The sequence below is a fragment of the Trachypithecus francoisi genome, unplaced genomic scaffold (assembly GCF_009764315.1).
Source record: "Trachypithecus francoisi isolate TF-2019V2 unplaced genomic scaffold, Tfra_2.0 Lachesis_group5, whole genome shotgun sequence".
In the NCBI taxonomy this organism is placed as follows: domain Eukaryota; kingdom Metazoa; phylum Chordata; class Mammalia; order Primates; family Cercopithecidae; genus Trachypithecus; species Trachypithecus francoisi.
The window spans coordinates 42739919-42767734 of NW_022681470.1; the positions used below are offsets into that span (position 1 = coordinate 42739919).

A 27816-nucleotide genomic window follows, 5' to 3' on the forward strand; every position below is an offset into this window, starting at 1 on the left:
ACATAGGGGAAGTTAGCTTTATACACTTGTACTTTTAGAACGTTTAGTTCTGGAATTATATTACTTGAAATGGGATGGGCTAGGCTTAAGTCAAGCTCAGGCTGAGTATGTTAAGTGTGCCTAGAATATGTCAAGATTGCTTTGAAAATCTTTCACCCATTTACTCACTAGTCATTTATCCATTCATTCATCAAACAACAATGGAACACCTACTAAGTACTCCAAAAAACAGAGATCTACTAGGAGGAAATATAAATTATCATACATCTCATTGAATACCACAAAAGAATAAACAATATTCTGTAGGTGTCTAGAAGAATGGGAATTTTCTTCCTCTGATTATACAGTGTCTCTTAAAGCTGCTTGCTTATACTCACAGAAGTTCCAGAAGGTAATAAAATGCCTCATGGGAGTTTGTATGAGTTTTCAGCCCGGGAATAATTGAGTTCAAATCTCTGCTTTTTCACTTACTAGTTGTGTGACCCTGAAAAAGGATTTTCAAAATGAGTCAATAAAACATGTTAAAAGTGATGTTTACCTTATCCACTGATATAAAAAATAAATAACATAATGTTTGTGACAATATTCTCTCAGCACTTGGCTCAGAGTAGACATTTATTGAATTAACACAGGTAGAGTGGCTTATTACCAAGAAAAGTGCTGATTAAATCAGTAGGAGCTTTTATAGATTTAAATTCTTCAATTGTAAATTCTTCCATCATAAATGTGTATGGATTATTATTTTACATTTTTTCTATTTGGTATTCAGGTCAAAATGAAACTGCTACAGACTTGTAAAGGACTTAATTAATTAGTTAATTTTTTTTTTGAGACAAGGTCTTACTCTGTAGCCCAGGCTAGAGTGCAGTGGCATAATCACGGTTCACTGCAGCCTCCACTTACCCAGAGCCCTCTGAGTAGCTGGGACCACATACCAGCTGTGTGCCACCACACCCCACACCCAGCTAATTTTTTCCTTTTTGTTTTTAGAGATGGGGATTTCCTCTGTTGCAAGGCTGGTCTTAAGCTCCTGGTCTTAAGAGATCTGCCCTCTTTGGCCTTCCAAACTGCTGAGATTACAGATACGAGTCACCATGCCTGGCAATTAACAGTCTAAAATGAAGTCTACATAAGTCAATCAAATGTATCATTCTAAAGTAGTACTGTCCAACAAATAGTGTGAGCTACGTATATAATTTCAAAAGCAGTTGAAATTAATTTCAATAATCTATTTATTTAATTGAATATATCCAAAATATTTCAATATGTCATCAATATAAAAATTAGCATTGCTTTAGTTTTTTAATTTAAATTTTAATTAAAATAAAATTTAAAAATTCAGTTTCTCATTTTTACCAGCCACATTTCAAGTGCTTAGTAGCCACATGAGGCTAGGTAGTGGCTACTGTGTTAGTGCAGAGGTAAAGCATTTCTTTCATAGATCATTTTATTTATTATTATTATTTTGAGATGGAGTCTCGCTCTGTCACCCAGTCTGGAGTGCAGTGGCGCGATCTCAGCTCACTGCAACCTCCACCTCCTGGGTTCAAGTAATTCTCCTGCCTCAGCCTCCTGAGTAGCGGGACTAGGGGCATGTCGCCATGTCCGGCCAATTTTTTTTTTTTGTATTTTAGTAGAGACGGGTTTTTGCCATGTTGCCCAGGCTGGTCGCGAACTCCTAAGCTCAGGCAGTCTGCGCACCTCAGCCTCCCAAAGTGCTGGGATTACAGGTATGAGCCACTGTACCCGGCCTCACAGATCATTTTAATGGCCACTTATGATTTAAAATTATTAGGAAACCAAACTCAAATATCAGATAGGGAGCTTTTATAACAAGATAATACTGTATGTTAACTTCTTTTGGAAAAAGAATAAACTTACTTTTCTTTTCAGGACCTTCTATCCACAATGAGATAGACACATAGCTTTATTAAGATATGAATTACTAGTTAACGTTTACTTTTAATTTTCAGTTAGCTAGAAGCAGAAAGGTAATAATTTAAATATACTGTATTATTTTGGGGAGAGTTTTATTCCTGAGAACACTTATAATCAATATGATTACAATATAATCTGTGTTTGCAGATTATATTGCAAATGTAAAATTTGGGGCAGAACAGTCATTTTTATTATAAAGAATACATTGATTTCCATAGCAGAGAAAACATAATTAAGCTATATAGAGCACTCCTAAAGGATGTATAAGCACATTCAATCTTGGCTTCTGACATGTGTGAGTCAAAAGTGTTTCTTTTTTAAACATTTATTTTGTTTTTTAAGAGATAGCTTGCTATGTTGCCCAGGCTGGATGGGAATTCCTGGTTTCAAGGGATCCTCCCACCTCAGCCCCCCAAGTAACTGGGACAACAGGCATGTGCTACCATGCCTGGCTTAAAATGTTCTCTTTTTACTTGACGTTCTCCAATTTTCCTGGCTGCTTTGAGACTTATTGTTAGTTCTTTCATAAAAGTCAAAGAATTCATTTTAGAGTACATGATATAAAAGTCCAATAAATAAAATGATATTTGTGAAATTCTCTGTGGGGTTTTAGTTGTGTCAGCTCACCACACTCTTTCCTTTGATTATTAACCACTATTAAGCCTCATATAAATAAAGCTCCAGTGTTTCACAGAGTGGCTTTTTTATTTCAGGAAAATAAGGGCGAACTAACTCGGCCCCTCCTCGTAGGCGGGGCCCAGGAACCTCGTCCAAGAACGCCGGAGCGAGCTTCCTCGGCCCCTCCTTGTACGCGGGACCCAGGAACCTCGTCCGAGAACGCTGGGGCGAACTTCCTTGGCCGCTCCTCGTGCGCGGGACCCAGGAACCTCGCCCGAGAACGCCGGGGCGACTTCGTCGGCCTCCACCGCCGGAGACCGGTGAACCTCGCCCCTCCCTCACATTGGTTTGTAAATAAAGTTTTTTTTGCCTTGCCTACTTGCCTTTTCTCTGGCATTTGCTCTGGGGGTCGCATTAAAGCAAATCACCAGCTACTTGGGAGGCTGAAGCAGGAGAATCCCTTGGACTCCAGAGGCGGAGGTTGCAGTGAGCCGAAATCGCGCCACTGCACTCCAGCCTGGGAGACAGAGAGAGACTCTGTCTCAGGGTGGGAAAAAAAAAATTAAAAGAACAGAACCATTTACAACATATGAACTTTATTTGAATATGACTTTAAACAAATTATAAAAAGTAGGGAGGACTACTATGGAAATATGAAATTTGACAACATTAAGGAATTCTGTTTCATCTTTTTATGTGTGATCATGTATTGCGGGTTTTTGTTTTTTAAAGACCAGTGTCTTTTGGACAGACAAATGGATATATTTATGGATGAAATGATATGATATATGGGAAAGTAAAAAACGAAATAAAAACAAAAAAAAAAGAAAAAAAAAGGAAAATAAGGTGGTTCTTATACTTACAGAAAAGGTTGTTGACCATCTTGATTTTATTAATATGTGGTTAAACTGCTTTATTCAAATTTATAGGCTGAAAAATGTTTGTAGTCTTAGGGACCCTATTTCAGTACATGATTTTTTTTTTTTTTTTTTTTTTTTTTAGACGGAGTCTCGCTCTGTCGCCCAGGCTGGAGTGCAGTGGCCGGATCTCAGCTCACTGCAAGCTCCGCCTCCCGGGTTTATGCCATTCTCCTGCCTCAGCCTCCCGAGTAGCTGGGACTACAGGCGCCCACCACCTCGCCCGGCTAGTTTTTTGTATTTTTTAGTAGAGACGGGGTTTCACGGTGTTAGTCAGGATGGTCTCGATCTCCTGACCTCGTGATCCGCCCGTCTCGGCCTCCCAAAGTGCTGGGATTACAGGCTTGAGCCACCGCGCCCGGCCAGTACATGATTTTTTTAGGGCTGCATTCAATTTTAGGTTGAGCCTGAAGTTCTGGGGAGATTCCAATTGGGCGAATTCATCTGGAGTCCCTTTCAAGGATTGTAGTGGTCTCTGCAGTCTACTCCTGGGTAATGTTTCAGGATTCCTAGGGAAGTAGGCATCTATAGGTCCTCTTAGGGCAAATTTATACCTAAGTCAAAAGGCTCAGAGAGGGTCTCTCCCTCAATAACTGGACAAGGTTTATCATTCCTTCTATTCCTAATATGTGCCTCTAGATATTTCTTAGCTGTCCTCATGTTTGGCCTGTAGACAGAAAACTTTTCCTAGTGTGTTGGTACACATGTGACAATTAGTAAAAGACATTTAATCTCTCCTTAGAATTATACTACCATGGAGTTTTATTGTGTACTTGGCCACTCAACAAATGCTTGTAGAATGGATAAATTATATTGTGGTTCACACTTGGGTACACAGTGTCAGGTGCAGTTGAGAAATGTTTTTCTTTAAGCTTCTGAATATACAAAGGAATTTAAATTTTTTTGAGCATCCCAGAATATCCATTACAAATTATACAAAATCGGCTGCAAGTAAAGATTATTTCTATCCAATATACCAAAATTACTAACATGTCTGTCTATTTCCCACTTTCCAATTACATAAATTTTCATTTAGGATCATTGTTGCACAATAACCCTCCAAATAACTGTTATGCAAAGGAAATATGTTAAGTACCACTAAAGTGTAAAGCAGAGTAGAATACATCAGAAGAGTGAGGAAGCACATTTGACTGGAAACAAAGCTTTAAGGAGGGGAAGGCATATTATCTCAACCATTGTGAGATAATAGTTTAATTTGAAAAATATTTAGTCAGTGATGACTTTAAGCCAGAAATGTGCTATGAACTGAGGATTCAAGGAATCAGCAAAGCACAGTTTCTTGCCATCAATCAGCTTATACAATAATGGAAGAATTTAGGCATGCATGTTTTGTTGAGCAGTGTTTGATGGTAGAGATAGAACAGTAGAAAGACTACTTGAATGAAAATTGTTATGGCATTAAGGCGTGAAGCAAGGGGAATATTAAAAGAACAGAAAGTAATCTCAGCTTAAAGGGAGCAATTTGTGGAGAGGGAGCAACAGGAGATAGAAAGCTAGAAAGATTATTTGATCCAACACAAGTAGTGAAATATTTTAATTAGGAATGTGATGTATATAGCTTTTTACTGCAGGCAAAATAAGTGAAAGGAAAAGCAGAAAATCAGATAGGAGTCTGTACATGTATAAAATTCGTGTTAAGAAAAGTGACTAGTAGGAAGTGAAGAGAAAAGGAAGGGACAGATTTAAGTCGAATGACTGATGACTGATTAGATGAAAGTAGAAGGAGGAGTCAAAAATGACTCAGGTTTTGAAACTAAATATGCAGATAGTACTGTAAACAAAAATAGAGATGACAAAGCAGAAAATATGAGTTCTGTTTTAGATGCACTAAATTGGAGATGCCTATAGAACACCCAGGAATACAGTTCTAACAAGAAATTGAAAATGTAAAATTAGAACTTGAGAGATAAGTATGGTCAAAAGATACAAATATACAAGTTGTTGAGAGTGGTGTGATTTGTTAAACTAAATGCCTCGAAAATGCATATAAATGATAGAAGGTAGGAGATAAGTTCTGCAAAAAGAGAAAGGACTGCTAACTCAATAAAATTTTGGGGAATCTATGGCTGGTGTATTTTCCAAAGTGAAGATCAGGTTACTACATCTTCTAGCCCCATGCAATTAAGAAAGTGATCTAATATTTAATGAGTCTCTCAGTTTTAGAGTCATTTTTTAACAGCTGATGCTCTGTTTCAACCTATTTAACAAATAAAGACTGTAAGTTTTGATTGGGATCCAGTACAAGAAAAGATTCTCTGCTTCATCTAGGCTAGCTACATTGTAAACTATTCTTATACTTGGTTCTTATGACCCTGATTAGATCTATGGTGTTCACGGTATCTGTATCAGAATATGAGACTGTTGGAGCCTGGCGAAAGACCCAATAGGAAAATCAAATAGGATTTCCAGAGTTTAATGATAAAGCTTTACTCCTTTCATGGAATAACTATTTTCTTTCTGAGAAAGAGCTCTTACTTGTTGGACTCTGCTGCCATAAAGCCCACATGATCCCAAGCTGCCCTGCTTTTTATGTGATTGCTTATTCTAGGCCCTGAACTCCTTCAGGACAAGATATTTCAGCTTATTTGTTGGATGACCAAATCTCAGCCAGGTGTTCAGCAATTATTAATCGCTCAAATTATATTGATCAAAAGTCCATTCCCTTGGCCCTATAGTTATTGCTATCAGTCTGTCTGTCTGTCTATCTATCTATCTACTATTTTTGATGGAGAAGTAAAATTGGAAAGAGCACTAATATTTCAACAGCAGAGAAATGGTTGACTAAAGTATGGAATATAGACATAATAGAATGTTATTCCATTATTCAAACCTCTGGTTTTAAACAATGCTGATGACATGGAACCAAACAGGATGTAATTCTAAAATATAATGCATAAAACTGTAAATACAGCAAGCTCACAATTTCATGTACAAATCCACATAATTATGAAGGAAATAAGCATGACAAGAATTCCTCTGAGGGTGGGAACAGTTTTTGTTTAGGAATACATATTGAGCCTATTCAAGTAGAAAATAAAACACACAGATTATGGGTTAATAGGAAAATGAAACAGAGTCAGAGTGAAAAGAATGACAAACAGAATGCATTTTATGTCAGATAGTCAGGGAAAGCTTCTCTGACAGGTACGAAGTGAGCAGAAGTTTGATGGAGTATAGAGACATGCCATGCTGGAAAGATTTAGTAAAAAGTGTGATGGAGTAGAGAGATCACCTTGATTAGTTCCCAGGTGAGTAGTTAGCCTTAGCCATGGGTGCAGAGCCATGAGTGCAAGCAAGTGGTTCATGATTAAGGCAGGCATCTGGCTGCTTCTGCAGGTAGGTTAACAGGTATTGTGGTGGGAGTTTATAAACATTCTCTTCTAATTGCTCCTGTCTTCTCAATACAATAAGCAAGGTCATCAAATAAGAATGAGAAAAAGTAAGAGAAGAGGGGGGTATATGAGATCATTGTGTAAGACAGGGGAGAGTAAATAGACATTTAATTTTAAACGTATATAGCTATTAGTTTGTGTGTTTTGGGTGAATTTCTAAGTTATCCCTAAGTAAGCATTTTTCTAGTTCATATCACTTTACATCTCTTCCATCCCTTCTTGAACAAAGTGCCAAACTGCCAGAAAATAAAAGTGAAAACTTGCTCAGTTCTAAAACTCCCAGAGTACCTTGTTATAACCAAAATATGCAATTGTTTTTGCTGATGAGGTAATCGAATTTTTCTCTCCATTCAACAGGGTGGTGGTGATTGTCCAGAAATGAGTATCGGAGCTATAAAAATTGCCTTGGAAATTTCTCTTCCTGGTTCTTTCATCTATGTTTTCACTGATGCTCGGTCCAAAGATTACCGGCTCACCCATGAGGTTCTGCAACTTATCCAACAGAAACAGTCACAAGTGAGTAAGAATCAATCCCAACATACTGCATTCTGTCTAAATGCAGTAGGTAAGAGATTGCCTATCTTCTTTGACCATTCCATATGTAGTCAATAACAAAAATTATGACTATCCACATGTATGTTCTCTAATATGTATATGTCATCTAATTTAAACATATTAAACATAGATGTGATATTTATACATAGCATATGAATGCCTTGTTTTTCAGTATGGAGAAGACATGATTGGGGAATAATTAAGGTACTTGTTACCATTTTTTTCCTTATAACTGAGAAAACATAGGCCTAACCAAAAAAGAGTTATATTCCAATGTTATCTCTGACATGGAATCATGCCTGAGTCAGAGTTATTCTTTGTATCAGCTATTGCTGCATGACAAACTTTTCAAACACTCAATGGTCTAAAACAATAAGCATTTATTTCTCACATGTTCACAGAGCTCAGTTGATCTAAGCCAGGCTTGCTCACTGGTGTGTCTGGGGAATAGTATGGGTTTTGCTTATCTAAGCTTGACTGTCAGGAGACCTGGCTTTGCCTCATAGTTGTCTTACCCTTAACAAGTTAAGTTAACTTAACAGTAAGTTAGTTTAGGCATGTCCTTCTCATGGCCATGGCAGAAACACTTAAGAGCAAATGGAAATACACATAAGCCCTTTTGGGTCTCAGCCCAGACCTTATAGAATGTCATTTTTGCCTCATGGTATTGGCCAAAGGAAGTTACATGGACAAGCTTAGATTCAAAGATGACAAAATAAGCTCTACCTCTTTTATAAGAAGAAATTCAGAATCTTTTAACTGAGTGATACAGGGAGGGGTGAGGAATTGAGGCCGTTCTGTGATCTAGCATAGTCATGGTCTCATTTCTACTTCTACAGCTTTTAGCCTACACTTCTGAAATAGAAATCACTATGTTCCTATCTGAGTTCACTATTAAACAGAGTATAAAGTCAATAATTATATATACATACATTTATACACACACACACTCACATATTCTACTTGCCCAGTAATGTGTTAACACAATAGGTACTCGACATGTATTTTTTTTATTTCTGGAAACCCTTTACACTGTTTAATTTTTTTTTTTTTTTTTTAATCATAGGTGGTATTTGTACTGACTGGAGATTGTGATGACAGGACCCATATTGGATATAAAGTCTATGAAGAAATTGCCTCTACAAGTTCCGGTCAAGTGTTCCATCTGGACAAAAAACAAGTTAATGAGGTCAGTTTAATAAAAGGAGTCTACTTTATTACCAGCTGCCTTATCAAAATCGGTTAGGCCAGCCTAATTATGACAGATTTGATTTCAAAAACAATTTTAACCAAAAGGTATTACTCCTAGGCCACAGTTCAATAAAGGCATTGAATAATGTGAAGTAATGTAGATATATTTTAATGTTAATTTTTAGATTGTATTACTTATAGCAACAAACTGTTTAATTTAACTGTTTAATTTTATGGGAATCAAAAATTTTTGTTGTTGTTCAGTAAGGTCAATTTGTGTTTGTGATGAATAACTTTCATATGACTATTAAAATGAGGCTTAACTGGTTACTGAAGTAGAATGTGAAAAAGTTAATTATTGAGCAAAATTCTAATGTAAGAAAATTTAGTATTTTCCTTTCTTTTTTTTTTTTTTTTTTGAGACGGAGTCTTGCTCTGTCGCCCAGGCTGGAGTGCAGTAGCCGGATCCCAGCTCACTGCAAGCTCCGCCTCCCGGGTTTACGCCATTCTCCTGCCTCAGCCTCCCGAGTAGCTGGGACTACAGGCGCCCGCCACCTCACCTGGCTAGTTTTTTGTATTTTTTAGTAGAGATGGGGTTTCACCATGTTAGCCAGGATGGTCTCGATCTCCTGACCTTGTGACCCGCCCGTCTCGGCCTCCCAAAGTGCTGGGATTACAGGCTTGAGCCACCGCGCCCGGCCAGTATTTTCTTAAAAATTCCTTTAGATAGGTTTAATTGTCATAATTTTTTTTTTTTTTTTTTTTTTTGAGACGGAGTCTCACTCTGTCCCCCAGGCTGGAGTGCAGTGGCACAATCTCAGCTCACTGCAAGCTCTGCCTCCCCGGTTCATGATATTCTCCTGCCTCAGCCTCCCGAGTAGCTGGGACTACAGGTGCCAACCACCATGCCTGGCTAATGTTTTTGTATTTTTAGTAGAGACGGGGTTTCACCATGTTAGCCAGGATGATCTCGATCTCCTGACCTTGTGATCTGCCCGCCTCGGCCTCCCAAAGTGCTGGGATTACAGGCATGAGTCACCATGCCCGGCCCATAATTTCTTCTTTGTCCAATTTGCTGTCTTTCCTTGGCCTCACTCAAGATAATGACATTATTTTAAACCGGTTTATATATTTGGCTCTCATTTAAGTTTCTAGGAACATACCAATACAAAGATAAGGGCATTTTAAAATTTATTTTTATTTTTTGTTTAGTCCTATTTTTTTTTTTTTAAGTGCTGGGGTACATGTGCAAGATATACAGCTTTGTTACATAGGTAAACGTGTGCCATGGCGTAATTCACATTTGATTCCTGTGGTCACTGTATCTCTACAAGTTCTATTAATTTCATGACAGACTCCTTTGTGTCTTAAATGAAATGGTTCACTAGTTCTCTTCTAGCTTAAGAGTTCTTATTATATCAAGGTAGAACTAATAGGACATTACAAATTTCTAGAGGAAACAATCTAGTGAAAATTTTTTTAATCAACATATTGAAATATATAGATCTGTAAAATTAATCTAAAAAATGTATTCTTGGAAGAAACAGCTTTAGAGAGGGTTATGGCTTGATTTTAGATTGTGTCCACTCTAGTGACTCAGAAATTCCTGGGCAGGGTCTGATGACTACACAGTGAGCCCTCAACAGTTAATTTGCATCAATGTTTGCATGAGAATTTGGGAACCTGGGAAAAAAGGGGTTGGGGAACAGTGCAGAGCTCTCTCAGACACTGGGTTCCTCGTCCTATCCCATACACTGTACTTGAACCTAAAGAAGGAAAAGCTGCTGATAGAAATTGTCTTCAATATGGAATTCTGTAAGACTCTAGGGTATAGTGAGCAGCATTAAGTGGGACCTAAGTGAGGAAGAGTATCATTTTCTCTTACATCAGCTTGTACATCACTTGCTTAGAGTTTTGTGAGGTTCTGGGTGGGAGGTGGTGTTGGTGTGCAATGGAGAGAGATAGTGTTGGGGTCAGTATGCTGAGTATGCCATGCCTAGTGGACATGGTCATTCCCAGCAGAAGTACTATAGAAGAGGCAAGAAGACACATGGCTGGCACCTAAGCTTTTGAAAGAATAGTTGCTCAATGGGACCTGTTTGTGTGTTTGTGAATAGTCAGACACCAGTTAGAGATTCCCAAAACAGGGTGAGCACAGTGGCTCACACCTATAATCCCAGCACTTTGGGAGGCCGAGGCAGGTGGATCATGAGGTCAGGAGTTCGAGACCAGCCTGGCCAACATGGTGAAACCCTGTCTCTACTAAAAATACAAAAATTAGCTGGGCATGGTGGCATGTACCTGTAGTCCCAGCTGCTCGGGAGGCTGAGGCAGGAGAATCGCTTGAATCTGGGAGGTGGAGGTTGCAGTGAGCCGAGACCACACCACTGCACTCCAGTCTGGGCAACAGAGTGAGTCTCCATCTTAAAAAAAAAAAAAAAAAAAAAAAAAAAAAAAGGCCAGGCACGGTGGCTCAAGTCTGTAATCCCAGCACTTTGGGAGGCCAAGACAGGCGGATCACGAGGTCAGGAGATCGAGACCATCCTGGCTAACACGGTGAAACCCCGTCTCTACTAAAAATACAAAAATTAGCCGGGTGAGGTGGCGGGCACCTGTAGTCCCAGCTACTTAGGAGGCTGAGGCAGGAGAATGGCGTAAACCCGGGAGGCGGAGCTTGCAGTGAGCTGAGATCTGGCCACTGCACTCCAGCCTGGGCGACAGAGGGAGACTCCGTCTCAAAAAAAAAAAAAAAAAAAAAAAAAAAAAAAAAAAAAAAATTCCTCAAACAAATGGGGTTAAATTTGAGAAGAACCATAGGACTTTATTAGTAGTGGATTTCAGAGCCAGAAAAAACAACAACGACAAAAAAAAAAAAAAAAAAAAGTGTGTCCTGGGAATGTGACTCCATTTAGGACCACATAACCAAGGAAAATTGAGTTACATAAAATTGAAATAATATAGTGCGTTAAATGGAGAAACTAAGCCCTATAGAGAAACTATAAGCCCTAGAACCTTTATTAAGTGGCATGTGATATTGTTTGGCTGTGTCTCCCCCTGCCACCCCCCAATCGGTTCTCATCTTGAATTGTAATTCCCTTAATCCCCACATGTCATTGGAGGGACCTCATTGGAGGTGATTAGATTATGGGGGCTCTTCCCCCATGCTTTTCTCATGATAGCGAGTGGAGTTCTCACAAGATCTGATGGCTGTATAAGGGGCCTTTCCCTGCTTCACTCAGCACTTCTCTCTCCTGCCACTGTGTAAAGAAGGATGTGTTTGCTTCCACTTCCGTCATGATTGTAAGTTTTCTAAGACCTCCCCAGCCATGCAGAACTGTGAGTCAATTAAACCTCTTTCCTTTATAAATTACCCAGTCTCAGGCAGCTCTTTATAGCTACATGAGAAAGGACTAATACAGCATGATATTATACATAATTTTTATAGTTCTAATAATTTTTAATAATTCTGACAATTACTAGATACTTTGTAAGAATAATAATTTATAAAAATTTGGTGTAAATTCGGAAAATTTTATAAATATGGATATATTACAGGAACTTAACCCACTGGCTTGTTGTTAGTGTTTCTCTCCTGGATCATCAACTGATACTGTAATCTTTAAATTTAGCTTTAGCAGAATAGCACTAGAAAGAAGCGTTGCTAAAGTTGTCCATTTTTATAAACTAGAGTTTGATGCGGACAATAGGGCTGAGCCTTTATTTATCTATCCATCATAGCAATTCTTACCACCTCACTAATTGGTGCAGGAAAGGATGTTTGATTTACTTTGGGCTAATGAGACCAAAGGAATTTTAGCTAGGAGTATCTTGGATTAAGTCAACAATCAAACCCATCCTACTGCTAAACCACCAGAGTTCAGGAAATTATCTTTTTGTTCAAGCCAATTTGAGTTGAGTATTCAGTTACCTTAAAGTAAATGCATCCTAAATGATAAAACTTGTATATTTCTTTGTGACATGGGATCTGTGAGTCCCAGTTTCCCTGTTTGTAAAATGGAGACAATAGAATTATCCTTTTCAGAAATTTGCTCTAAGGTTAAGTGAGATAATGCACTTAAATGTTCCACACAAGGTCTGGCACAGAGCAGTGCCCAATAAATATTAACTAGTGTTATTATAACACTGGTAGTGTTGATATTATGCTTTTAAAATGAGGAAAATTGTACCATCATGTTTGCTAGAAATTAAATGCCTGATTGTTACTGGGAAATAAATCTGAGTAGGAGAATCCAGGAAGAGGTTGGACAGTTTTCAGTGTGTGTGAAAAAAAAAGATATTGTGAAGCTCCTATTGGAACTGTATAAGTCAATATATTCCTTAAAGAAAGCTACCACCATGGAAGATTTTGTTAATAGGAAGCATTGTGACAGTGTTAAAATTGTATTTGCAAAATTTTGGCATGTAATTTAGTCATTTCTTTTTTTCTCACTGTTCCAAATTATTCTATTATGAAAACATTACGAACTCTAGGGAAAATAGATGCTATACTGGAATCTTCACATTTAATAGACACAAGAACTGCAGGGAAGCCACACATGCACTGAGTCCTTTCATTTTACTCAAGACTTTTCATCTACTGTTTCTAAAGGAAAGTGTAGTGTTATATTTTACTCTCTTAACCTATTTAATCAGTTTCTTAACCTGGGGGATATATTTTATATTAACTCTCTCTTGAGCTAAAGTGAAGTTTTTACTGCGTTCTGTTTTTTCTTTTTATTAAAGAACAATGATTAAGTAGAAGATCTAGGACTCTTTCATCTTTATTTAACATAAAAGGGAAACCAAAGTGAAGAAATTATTTGGCCAAGCATCAGTGGTCTATAAATCACTGTATGGTATTACATTTTGGAAACGCAATTTACAATACATCTCAAGGATGTCCTTAATTCACCTTTGAATACAGACAAGGAACTAAACTATTGCAGTGTTACTCCTTTATTTATATGCTAGGTGGGTTGTCAGTTGATTTAATTAATGCTTCCTTTTGGTGTAAGAAAAAGTCCAAGCTGGAAATCTCAAAGTTTCTTACAGATGCTATATCCCTGTGTCAAAGAAGCTAACACAAAAGACCCACTGTTATTTAGATAATTTGCTTGTCCTGAGCTTCCCTATCCTTTTTCCCACCTCCCCCAACTCATGTCCTGTAACATTCCCTTCCCTCGAAAAAATCTTACCAGCCTGTTTTATTGGTCTGATTCCAATAGATGCTAACATTACAATAAAAACATTTCTTTTTTTATTTTTTAAAGTTTTGTGGGTGCATGGTAGGTGTATATATTTATGGGTCCATGAGATGTTTTGATACAGGCATGCAATATGAAATAAGCACATTATGGATAATGGTGTATCTATCTTCTCAAGCAGGTATCTTTGAGTTACAAACAACCCAATTATACTCTTTAAGTTGTTTTCAAATGTACAATTAAGCAATAAATAGCATTTCAATAAATAATTAGTTCTGTAATTATCTATTACAGAGGCAGGGTATCAGTAACTGAAGCTCTATAACGATGGAACCAGGGTAATATGTACCCAACCCCTTCCTATTTCCTGGTGCCTTTCATTCTCCCAAATCCAACTGGAAGCTAGGGAACCAAGGAGCCCTGTTGAGGCGTTCCATAAAAGTCAGCATCCCAGGCCACGGTCACGTCTGTAATCCCAGCACTTTGGGAGGCCGAGGCGGGCGGATCACGAGGTCGTGAGATAGAGACCATCCTGATCAACATGGCAAAATCCCGTCTCCACTAAAATACAAAAATTAGCTGGGCATGGTGGCATGCGCCTGTAGTCCCAGCTACTGGGGAGACTGAGGCAGGAGAATCGCTTGAGCCCCCAGGAGGCAGAAGTTGCAGTGAGCCGAGATCGTGCCACTGCACTCCAGCCTGGGTGACAGAGCGAGACTCTGTCTCAAAAAAAAAAAAAAAAAAGATCAGCATCCCAGGGTGCAAAGTCAGATGGAAATGATTATTAGAGAATGAAGCTGGAGGGGCAAACAGAAAACATTCAGCACAAGCAGTATTGTGTGGTAGTTAAGACTAATGCTCTGGGACCATGGCACATATCCCAGCCATATGACCTTAGATATTTTCTGTGTGTCAGTTTCCTTATCTGTAAGTGGAGAGAATGATAGTTCCTACTTCATAGTGTTGTTGGGTTTAGAACATATTAATGAATATTAACTGCTATTATTTTTATTTAGTGATACATGCTAGTCAAAATGTTCTAGTGATCTTTTTTGGTTTTCTAATAGGAAGAGGAGAGTTGAGCTTACTAGGTATTTCAAAGGAAATAAACTGAACCCAGGAAAATAAAGTGACAATTTGCAACACATCCATGAAAAATTCAAATCCTGGCAATGAAAAGCCTCATAGATTAGAGAGTACTGGACTTATTTCTCTTGTTAGTTTCTTCCGTGAGTTCAATACTTACATTAGAAAAAACGGTAAACTTTGCTGGCGTATGAATTTGGCATAGCCTCTTCCTACTATTTTGGCTAATGGCCATTTAGGACTAGACTTTAGACCATTTAGGACTAGACTTTAGCTTTCTGCATATGGCTCAATGATGAGACTCTGAAACTTGGGGTTTTGGACAATTAGTGCTCTAAAATGAGATATCTGCCATTTTGTTTTTCCCCATTCCCGAGTTTCACTCTAGAAATTATTCCAAAAACAAAACCTTACTGCTGACCTTGAAAATAAGTAGAAACGGGTGTTTCCTTTGAAATTTGAAAATGTATCAGGGACAATTATAATGTTCTAGAGAGCTACAGGAAATGTGTGAAAACAATGTGTAAATGTTTCCACTTATCCCTTCTATGAATTCACCTGTGGAAAATAGAACAGAGATGTTCAGAGCCGATTCTTTAAAATAAATGTATGTCTCCACATCAACAAACACAACAGAAAAGGAATGCGTCCCTGAACTTCAGTTTCAGTGAAATGCTTTCTTTCTCTTTTTTTGTGCTAAGATTGACATGTTATCTGTATGAGTATGTGCTAGGAATGCTAATGTTCCCGTCACATAGTTACCTTTTCACTCCCAGGCACCTGGGAGTGTTTGTAGGTCACGAATATGCTTAAATGAAGCCATGTGTACTTCATGTTTCCATTTGTTTAGATAAAATAAAACATGAAGTCCTAAATTGCTTAAAAATTATCTTTGCCTGTAGGTTTCTGAGCATGTGAACAGTTTTTGTAATGACATTTAAAGATTACAAATATTTCTCACAAATGATGGGGGGAGAGGATGGATGGAGATGACTGCTCTCAACAGAATATCATTTAGAAAAAATATACCAGAAGTCAAGCAGAGCTCTCCTGCAAGTGTGAAACAGCAGGGGATGGGACCAGATATGGGATGGAGAGTGGGGAATACATGATTTAAAAGGATAAACCCTGCAAAATGAGAGTGCCTATCTTTCATTTCATGATTTTGTATATGGGCTCTGGGAACTGTTTTGAAGCACTAGTTATAAACTGCAGCAATACATTCTGTAATGTGCAGTGGGATCATCTCTATACAACAGAACTCATTGCCTGTGAAACGTAAGTTTCAGTATGAAAGTATTATCCCATAAGACAACCATGGTATCTGATCCCTAATATAAAAATCAGAAAACAGAACGGACATCACTCATTAAAGCTTCTTCCTAAAATACCAAAAAAGCACAGAAGACCTATCTTTAAGGAGAAAGAAGCTTATATAAATGCTTCAAGGAATATTTCTTAGAAAAGAAGGAAATGTTACTTAAGGATAAACACTAGCCAGTAAGTTGGATGCTTTTCAACAGGACCAAATCAGATAGAAAAAGAAATAAACCTATTTGTTTAGCTGACTCTATTTTGATTAGAAGCTAAATAAAATATCAAGTTTGACTATGTGATGTTAGAGATAACTGAATCAGTCAATTACCTGCATAGCTAATTCTGGGTTTGTAAAAATCTTAACTACCGAAAAGTTACTGTGTCAACCTCAAAGTCTTTGAAAAATCTCATGAAAAATCCACACTGTCTCGAAAGAGAGTACCTGTTCTCCCCATTTGGTCTTTATTTTTACTGGAGTTGTGGTGGAAACTAAAGATTTGAATTGAGAAAAATAGTCCCAAATGTTTGATATTTAAAACTGAAACAACTTGTTAGCCTTTGAAATTGCTGACCATGATCTCTTGAAGAGTTTACCCATTGGGAACTGCAAAGGAACACAGGGAACATAAAAAAAATTGCATCAATGATGAGACAAATAAAATTCTACTGAGCAGTTTTCAACAGCCTCAACAATTTGGATATTTCCTTTCATATTTTATATATTTAATTTTAAGATATTTCTTTTCAAGTTTTTTTGTTAAAAAGCACCTATGATTGAATAATAAGCAACTAATTCTATCTCACAGAAAGTAGAAAAATGCAAAAGTTTTGTTATTACATCTTTTCTGCTGAACAAGAATTGCCTGCTGCCCTTACATTTATGTAATTGAGGGGAAAACACAATAGTATTATTTCTTTAATAATGATAATTGAATAATTTGGGCCAAATTGGCTGTTGTTAATCTCTAGACATAGAAGATCTTATATAATTATACAACTTATGTAACTTACTTTTCATAATTACCTACCCAGGAACTCCATTATGTAATTACTATTCATCTGAAAAAAAAGTTGTAACTTTTGTACTAAACACAGCAGGTACATACTGTTTTAAAGTAGGAAACCCTTGGCTGTTATCTCTAGCAGAAACAATTAAAGATAATTTAAATCTTTGGAAAAAACATATGAATTTTTTTAAAGCAGTTTAAACCACTTAGTATACAAAGTATGAAGAAAACTGAAGGTCTTATTTTAAATATTTCTGTATATTATGAACCAATGGATGGCTTTGAAAACAGTGAGCTTATCTAATGAAGCAGTAAGCAGTTCCATGAGAATATTAAGTTACAAATGCCATTTAAATACTAAACATATATCATGATTTGTCATTGCTTGCATTTGGTTCAACCTAAAAATATTCATCAAGGACCATCTAGTTTTGGCTTCTGATTCTGCAATAGCAAAGAGTTAAGAGTCAAAGTAAGGGAAGTTTTATTTGAGAAATTTTCTTATGATCCAGGATAAATAAATGGAAACAGAGTCTATGCTTCGTGTATTTTCCAGGTTTCCTTATGCATTCCAAGAATGAATTGACTGTAATAGGGTTATAAAAGCAAAATCTTTTGAGAGATGGTATGAGCTACTTTTGAGAGCTCCCTTGTAATGTTTTGGTCATGATTTGGCTTTGCGACAAAAATTACAAATGGTTTTCTTTCTTGTTGCAGACCCCAGAAGAAAAATGTACTTTAAAATCATATACCACAAAATTTAAACAGCTTTGGTATGAGTGATTGAATGAAGAGAAAGGAAACAAAATTTCAGAATTCTAGTCATAATTTTAAATAGACACAAGAAATTTATGTACTTTAAAATATGATTGTTGGGTTATTTCATTAACTTCTTTTTATTATGAACTTAGGAAAAAGACACATGATATAGTTAAACCATTTAAAATTTGAGTATCAGTGCCATCTGTAGAAAGGAAGAAAGTCTTCAGGAACTAGTGAATGCATTTGTGAAAATTTGGCCATTATTTATTCAAATAATATTTATTAAATTAACAAATTAATGCAATAATATTATAATATAATACAATAAATTTAAATAGTACATTAATAAAAACAAGTAAAATTATTAATTTGAACAATGTTTCTTAAAAGTATATGTCTGGTAAGATTGCAGTTTAAAAATATATTCATTTACATTTATGTATGCATATTTCTAGACAAATGAAAAAGTCATACCTAAAAATGTTGATAATGGCAATCACTGGATAGTATGATTATGGATAATTTTAGTATTTTTTCTTTTACGTCTTACCTTATTGTTTACTGCATAGGTATTATTTTTAAAATAAATAAAAATAGTGAAGACATTACCACTAACAAAAAAAATTTCAAACACACTTCATCTACTCTTGTTACAGGTTTATAAGCAAGACTGTATGCTATGAGCTATGAGGATGTAAGAACAAATCAGACATAGATATGATGTCTCAAGATGCCAGATTTTGGAATCTCTGAGGAGAGGGATCAAGTCTCCTCTGTCCAGAAGCAAAATCATGAACCAAATTCTACTTTCTGTTTTGCTTCTTCCTTAAGTACAGGCCTTCCCTTCTTCACTCAATTAGAACTGTTCTCTTCATGTATTACAATAACTGTTGCCTCAGTCCTCATTTCCTTGTGTAAAATTTGACACTATTGATCATTTTGCTTTTTTGAAACCTCTTGCCCTGAGCATCTGTGATATGATGTTCTCTCCTGACAGATCTCTATTCCTTCTCTGCCTCCTTTACTGATACTTCTTACTCCTCTTATCCCAAATGTGCTTCCCAATTTTGGCTAACCTCTATTCTTACTATATCTCTTGATATTATGATTCAATTATTCCTTTGTTTCCGGTCATAACTCCTTTCCTTAAGTCATCTAGTTACCTACTTAAATGCCTCTTTCTCCTGATAGCATTATTTAAAAGAACACCCCTCATTTTCTGTCCTATTGACATTATCCTACTTTTTTTTTTATTACTTGTATGGGGGCATATGTACAGGTTTGTTACCTGGAGATATTGCATAATGGTGAGGTTTGGGTTTCTAGAGTACCTAACACCCAAGTAGTGAACATATACCCAGTAGGTAATTTTTCAACCCTCACCACCACCCTCCCGGCATTTTGTAGTCCCAAGTATCTATTATTCCCCTCAGTATGTTCATGTGTACCTATTGTTTAGTTCCTGCTTACAAGTGAGAACATGCAGTATTTGATTTTTTGTTTTTGAGTTATTTAACTTAAGATAATGGCCTCCAACTCCCTCCACATTGCTGTAGATGACATGATTTCACTCTTTTTTTATGGCAGAATAGTATTCCATTGGGTATATACACCACATTTTCTTTATTCAGTCATCCATTGATGAACACTGTGGTTTATTCCATGACTTTTTTTCAATAGTGCTATGATAAACACAGGAGTGCAGGTGTCTTTTTGGTATAACAATTTTTTTCCTTTCAGTAGATATACAGTAGCAGGTTTGCTGGGTCAAATGGTAGTACTGTTTTTAGTTCTCTGCAATGTTTCCATATTGTTTTCTGTAGAGGTTGCACTAATTTACATTCCCACAAACAGTGTGTAAGCTTTCTCTTTTCTCTGCAACTTTGCCAACATCTGCTCTTTTTTGACTTTTTAGTAATAGCCTTTCTGACTGGTCAGAAATGGGATCTTGTTTTGGTTTTAGTTCACATTTCTCTGATGATTAGTAATGATTAACATTTTTTTCATATGTTTATTGGCCACTTGTATATCTTTGGAGAACTATCTGTTCATATCCTTTGTCCACATTTTAATGTGCCCACTTTCATTTTTTGTTTTTCTTGTTGAGTTATTTCTGGATTCTGGATGTTAGTCCTTTGTCAGATGTATAATTTGCAAATATTTTCTCCCTTTCTATTGGTTTTCTGTTTACTCCACTGGTTATTTCTTTTGCTCTGCAGGAGGTATTTTGTTTAAGTCCCATTTATCTATTTTGGGGTTTTTACATTTGCTTTTGAGGTCTTAGTCAGAAATTCTTTGCCTAGATCAAGGTCTAGAAGAGCTTTTCCTAAGTTTTCTTCTGGAATTTTTATAGTTTCAGCTCTTACATTTAAGTATTTAACCCATCTTGAGTTGATTTTTGCATATTGTAAAAGATACAAAGGATCTAATTTCATTCTTCTGCATATGGCTATCCAATTTTCCCAGGACTATTTATTAAATAGAGTGTCCTCTCTCCATTGTATATTTTTGTTGACTTTGTTGAAGATCAGTTGGTATGTGGCTTAATTTCTGGATTCTCTATTCTATTTCATTGATCTATGTATCTTTTTTTTTTTTTAACCGGTACCACGCTGTCCTTTTTGTATGATTTCAAGTCAGGTAATGTGATGCCTCCAGTTTTGTTCTTTTTGTTTAGGATTACGTTGGCTATAAGGCTCTTTTTTGGTTCAATATTAATTTCAGAATTTTTTTTCTAATTCTCTGAAAAATAACGTTGGTAGTTGGATGGAAATTACATTGAATCTGCATATTGCTTTGGGCATTACGGGGATTTTAACAATATTGATTATTCTAATCTATGAGCACAGGATGATTTTTGATTTGTTTATGTCATCTATAATTTCTTTCATCAGTATTTTGTAATTCTTCTTGTGGAAATCTTTCACCTCCTTGGTTAAATATATTCTTAGGTATTTTATTTTTTTGTATGGCTATTTTTTCCTTTTCTTGACTTTTATTTTAGGTTCAGAGGTCCATGTGCAGGTTTGTATAAGCAAATTTGTGTCACAGGGTTTTGGTATACAGATTATTTTGTCACCTAGGTACTAAGCATAGTATCTGATAGATATTTTTCCTACTCCTCTCTCCGCTCACTCCCTCCTCCCTCAAGTAGGCCCTAGTGTCTGTTGTTGCCCTCTTTGTCCCCATTGGTTCTCATTATTTAGCTCCCACTTATAAGTCAGAACATGCAGTATTTGTTTTTCTGTTGAATGGCTATTGTAATTGAGATTGAATTATTCATTTGGTTCTCAAATGTTATTGATGAATAGAAATGCTACTGATTTTGGTACATTGATTTCATATTCTGAAATCTTGAAACTTCACTGAAGCTGCTTATCAAGTCTAGGAGTCTTTTTTTTTATTATTATACTTTAAGTTCTAGGGTACATGTGCATAACGTGCAGGTTTGTTACATATGTATACTTGTGCCATGTTGGTGTGCTGCACCCATCAACTCGTCAGCACCCATCAATTCGTCATTTATATCAGGTATAACTCCCAATGCAATCCATCCCCCCTCCCCCCTCCCCATGATAGGCCCCGATGTGTGATGTTCCCCCTTCCCGAGTCCAAGTGATGTCATTGTGCAGTTCCCACCTATGAGTGAGAACATGCGGTGTTTGGTTTTCTGTTCTTGTGATAGTTTGCTAAGAATGATGGTTTCCAGCTGCATCCATGTCCCTACAAAGGATGCAAACTCATCCTTTTTGATGGCTGCATAGTATTCCATGGTGTATATGTGCCACATTTTCTTAATCCAGTCTGTCACAGATGGACATGTGGGTTGATTCCAAGTCTTTGCTATTGTGAATAGTGCTGCAATAAACATACGTGTGCATGTGTCTTTATAGCAGCATGATTTATAATCCTTTGGGTATATACCCAGTAGTGGGATGGCTGGGTCATATGGTACATCTAATTCTAGATCCTTGAGGAATTGCCATACTGTTTTCCATAATGGCTGAACTAGTTTACAATCCCACCAACAGTGTAAAAGTGTTCCTATTTCTCCACATCCTCTCCAGCACCTGTTGTTTCCTGACTTTTTAATGATTGCCATTCTAACTGGTGTGAGATGATATCTCATTGTGGTTTTGATTTGCATTTCTCTGATGGCCAGTGATGATGAGCATTTTTTCATGTGTCTGTTGGCTGTATGAATGTCTTCTTTTGAGAAATGTCAGTTCATATCCTTTGCCCACTTTTTGATGGGGTTGTTTGTTTTTTTCTCGTAAATTTGTTTGAGTTCTTTGTAGGTTCTGGATATTAGCCCTTTGTCAGATGAGTAGATTGCAAAAATGTTCTCCCATTCTGTAGGTTGCCTGTTCACTCTGATGGTAGTTTCTTTTGCTGCGCAGAGGCTCTTTAGTTTAATTAGTTCCCATTTGTCAATTTTGGCTTTTGTTGCCATTGCTTTTGGTGTTTTAGACATGAAGTCCTTGCCCATGCCTATGTCCTGAATGGTACTACCTAGGTTTTCTTCTAGGGTTTTTATGGTATTAGGTCTAACATTGAAGTCTCTAATCCATCTTGAATGAATTTTCGTATAAGGAGTAAGGAAAGGATCCAGTTTCAGCTTTCTACTTATGGCTAGCCAATTTTCCCAGCACCATTTATTAAATAGGGAATCCTTTCCCCATTTCTTGTTTCTCTCAGGTTTGTCAAAGATCAGATAGCTGTAGATGTGTGATATTATTTCTGAGGACTCTGTTCTGTTCCATTAGTCTATATCTCTGTTTTGGTACCAGTACCTAGGAGTCTTTAGAGTTTTCTAGGTATAAGATTATGTGATCAGCAAACAGAGGTAATTTAACTTCTTTTCTAATTTGGATGCTTTTCATTGTTTAATCTTCACGGATTGTTCTGGCTAGGACTTTCGGCACTATGTTGAATAGGAGTGCCGAGTGGGCATCCTTATTTTGTTCCAGTTCTTAGTGGGAATGCTTCCAACTTTCCCCCATTCAGTATGATGTTACCTGTGGGTTTGTTGCATATGGTTTTTATTGTTTTGAGGTATGTTCCTTGGATGCCTAGTTTGTTGAGGGCTTTTATCATGAAGGGACTTTGGATTTTGTCAAATGCTTTTGCTGCATCTGTGAGATGACCATATGGTTATTGTTTTTAATTCTGTTTGTTTATGTATTTAGTGATTTGTGGATGTTGAACCATCTTTGCATCCCTGGAATAAGACCCACATGATTGTGATGTATTATCTTTTTGGTGTTCTATTAGATTTGATTTGCTAATATTTTCTAGATGATTTTGGGGTCTGTATTCAACACCATTATCTACTTCATTTTTACAATACTTCTATCTAATTTATATTACATATCCTTTGTCTTTGCCTAAAACAGTGTTTGACATTTGGCATGTATTCAATTAATAGTTATTAACTAAATGTTTTGAATGAATGGATCTTACTGCTTTCCTTTTTACTCTGTGCAGATGATGTCCAAGTGTTCAGCCCTGATTGCTTCTTCAGCTATCATCCTATATTCAGACTGCCCTTTGGTATCTTAATCTGACTATTCTCCCAATACCTGTAAGATAGAAGCTCCTCATTGGACATGTTCTTCTTTAGTATTCCTCTTTGCTCTTGATATTACCAGTTATCCAGTTATCCAGGCTCAAGTGTCCTGAGTCATCCTCTCTTCATTTGCTGTCCACATTTATTTAGTTGGTAAAATGCTTTCCATTCTATTTTCATAATTGCTGTCCCAGTCAACCAATCCTTTCCTTGCCTAGTATCTTGCTTAGTCTCTCACCATATGGCCTTTTGTTTTGTTTGAGACAGGGTCTTCCTCTGTTGCCCAGGCTAGAGTGCAGTGGTGTGACCACTGCTCACTGCAGCCTGGACCTCCCAGGCCCAAGCAATTCTCCCGCCTCAACCTCCTGAGTAGTTAGGATTACAGGTGTGCACCACCATGCCCAGCTAATTTTTAAATTTTATGTAGAGAGGGAATCTCCCTATGTTGGCTAGGCTGGTTTCAAACTCTTGGGTTTAAGCAGTTCTTCCACGTTGGCCTCCCAAAGTGCTGGGATTAGAGGTGTGAATCACCTCGCCTGACCCATGTGATCTTTTGACTGTCTCCTTACCATTATCTTATTTATTTATATTTTTAATATTAAGTCACTAATTCATTTATTTATGTATTCATTCCATAAAATTGTTGAGGCCTACTTGCTATGTGTTATACTTTAAGGATTCAATATTGAGCAAAAGTAGATATAGGGCAGGTTCTTATGGTGCAAAAGTGTTGTAGAGGAAGCATCTGAGTAAAGAGGCTGGAGGATTTGCAGATTGTTGTGAGAAAGTAAGATGTCTGGAGCAACCCCAGTTGATGGCAAGTTCATTGGTTGGCCTTGGGAATATGTGGGCGAAATGGAGCAGTGAGGAGGGTTAGAAGAGTTGAGGAGGTCATTGACAGGTCAACGAGTTGGATAGGCCATCTATCTGAATATGGAAATCACTGTAGTGACAATAAGACTTGCTATGGAGAGACAGTGAGCCAGGAAACAGAGTCTTCAATAAATGAGGAAACAGTGGTGAGGCAGCAATAAAGTGAGATGGTACAAGTCTCAAAGGAGCAGAGCTGTATCCATTGTGGAGCAAGTAGGAGTGAGGAATGAAAAGGCTGCCCTGGGTTCAATCTCTAAGATATATGGGGTGCAGGATAATGAATAACTTTCATCAAATAGAGTTGTTGGAGATGAGACTAGCCTAGATGAGGGATATATTTTCCTTGGGATTAGGAGGTATCTTGAGTTTTCAGTAAAGATTTGGCACAAGGAGTCCAACAATGGAATGGACATTTTGGAAGTCACAAAGAAGCACTTTGGTCTAGAATAATCCATAAAAACTTAGGTTGATGGAAAAAAGGATAGAACGTAAAACAAAAGTACAAAAAGGAGATTGATAATTGCAGGTAATTCCATACTAGGGGATGGCCAAATTTAATGTAGGTGTGAATCATGGTAGGTCCAGTTATAATGTTTTTTTTTTGGTTTTTTTGTTTGTTTAACTTTCACTGATATATCATGCTTTTTCCTCTGAGACTTTAAATGGTCTCTTCCTTACTCCTGGAAAACTTTCCAGCACCTGTTGCAATAACCAACCACCAACTAAATTTGAGAAAGTTGCCTGACCTTTGTCCTTCTCTCTTCATATTATCATGTTGTATAATAATAACAGTGCATTTGCTGTTCTAGGCTGTAAACTCCACAAGAGAAAGACCTGCTTCTGTCTTTAATTTTTAATATTTCTGCTGCCTACCAGAGTGCCAGGCATATAGTGGATTTCTAGATACATAATACTTGTTGAATGAATGTTTGAAGGAATGAAATAGGGGAATGAAGTTGGGATTTGGACCAGAAGAATCTGGAGTAAAATCTCAGTTCTACTGCTATGTATTAGTGTTAATAACCCCCATGTAAATGGAAGAAGAAAGAAGTTGTCTTTCTGATAGCTTTATCATGTGCAGGGTGGCCTTGTATCCAAATACAATGACATCCACCCCTTGAGGGAGGGAGCGCGCAGGTGAGCATGTGCAGGAGCTGCAGTCAGGGCTTTTGGGCACCAGCAGGAGCAAAAACTTTGCGGCAGCATCCAGCCAGGGATGTTTGTGACTCCCAAAGTCCCAGAAGACCTGTGAAGTGAGGCATATTTTATGAATTTTTTCATCTGATGCCATCACCTTGGGCTTTCAACCATGAGAAATAATTATTTATAATGTATTCAACTCTTCAAATATTATAAGAAGACAATTTTTGCTCATATTTGACAAAAATCAAGGCCTAAGAATGTATTCTTTATTTATAGCTGGTGAGGGAGAGCATTTACAAAGATGGCAAAAGGTAGAGTCCTCCATCATAGCTGCCTCTTGAATTCTTGTGCCTACTTGAATCTATGTTTTCTTTCATCGTACTCTCTTATTTCTCTGATCTCTATTTTAGTGCCAGATTGTGAGCTCCTGAGGGCAGGGAGGACAAAGGTTTTGCTTTAAATGCTTGTAATAATTTACCCTAAAGTAATATTCAATTACTATGCTTTTGAATAATGAAAAGAATGAGTGAGTGAATACAATATATACATATATATGTGTTTGTGTGTCTTTCACTTTACTTCATTATGAACACAAAGAAAGCATGCTTATGACATTTATCTTTGTATTCTTGTTGATATAAATAAGATTTCAATACATGCTAATATACTCACAAAATACTTTCTACCAGTATTATTTGGCTGCATGAACTAAAATGCATTCATATTAAGTGTGCATTTTGACAAATGCATATGCTTATGTATTCCACTACAGTTATGATACAGAACATTTCCACCACCCTTGAAACTTCCCTTATGCCCCTTTTCACTCACTTCTGCTCCCTGTCATTTAGCCTGTTGACCACTGATTTGTTTTCTTTCAGTTGATTGGTTTAGTCTTTTAAAAAATATCATATAAATGGAAATTTTTGGTCTAGATTTTTAAGTTGAGTATAATGTTTTTGAAATTTACCCAAGTTATTGTGTGTATCATTGTTCATTCCATTTTACTTAGTGCATTTGACTTTATGGATATACCACAATTTGTTTATCCATTTCCCTGTTGTTGGATATTGGAATTTTTTCTAGTGCTTATTTACTTTGGATAAAGCTCCTATGAACGTTGCTGTATGGTTCCTTGTGCATTTTCAATTTCTAAAATTTAGCCATTCTAATGTATTTTAATTTCATTGTGATTTTCATTTGGATTCCCCTCATAATTAATGTTATTAGTTGCTAGTTCTATCATTTCTGTCATTTCAGGATTTGTTTCAATTGACTAGATATAGGTCATGATTTTTTTTTTTTTTTTTTTTTTGCTTTTTAATATGTCTAGTAATTTTGGATTCTAGGCTAGATATTAGTTATTGTTGAGTATTGGATTTTGTTGTATTCATTTAAAAATCATTGGACTTGTATGACAGAGAGTGGGTTACTTGTAGATTTGGTTGATCCTTTGAGGCTTTAGAAAGTTATTACAGAATGAGTTTTTTTTTTTTTTTTTTTTTTTTTGAGACGGAGTCTCACTCTGTCGCCGGGGCTGGAGTGCAGTGGCCGGATCTCACTCAGCTCACTGCAAGCTCTGCCTCCCGGGTTCACGCCATTCTCCTGCCTCAGCCTCCCGAGTAGCTGGGACTACAGGCACCCGCCACCTCGCCCGGCTAGTTTTTTGTATTTTTTAGTAGAGACGGGGTTTCACCGTGTTAGCCAGGATGGTCGTGATCTCCTGACCTCGTGATCCGCCCGTCTCGGCCTCCCAAAGTGCTGGGATTACAGGCTTGAGCCACCGCGCCCGGCCTAGAATGAGTTTTAAAAATACCTTTATTCCATGGTTAACTTAGTTCTACTTATAAGATGTGGCCCTTTTGTGGCCTCTTCTAATTTCAGCATGTATTCAATGAGGTCTCATTATTTCAATGAGGCTGAAAAGAACTCATGTAATTACTGGTCCTGTGTGAACTCTAGGAATTTTTATCTTATTTATCTCAAGTAATTTTTCCATTATAGAATGTGGTTCTTTCTTAACCTCCTGGGGCTTACCTTTTGCACGCACACTTTGTTATTTAGACAAAGAATCAAAAGGCTCCCTATGCAGATATCTGGATGCTCTTGTCTTCATAGCTCCCTTTTCTCTATAATTTTGCCCTTAAAAATCTAACTGCTTCAGCTCCCCCAACTCAGATTTCTGTCTTTTTAACTGAATTATATTTCCAGGCTGGAAATTGC

At 37.0% G+C, this 27816-nt stretch overlaps 1 protein-coding gene across 1 annotated transcript in view; it reads left to right on the top strand.

The window, feature by feature from the left end:
- HMCN1 (hemicentin 1) overlaps positions 1 to 27816 on the top strand; it is a 461890-nt gene that overhangs the window by 124298 nt on the left and 309776 nt on the right. Inside the window, 2 exon segments of the mRNA XM_033196479.1 lie at positions 7244 to 7402; positions 8508 to 8630. Of these exon segments, the coding sequence (XP_033052370.1) occupies positions 7244 to 7402; positions 8508 to 8630 (282 nt within the window).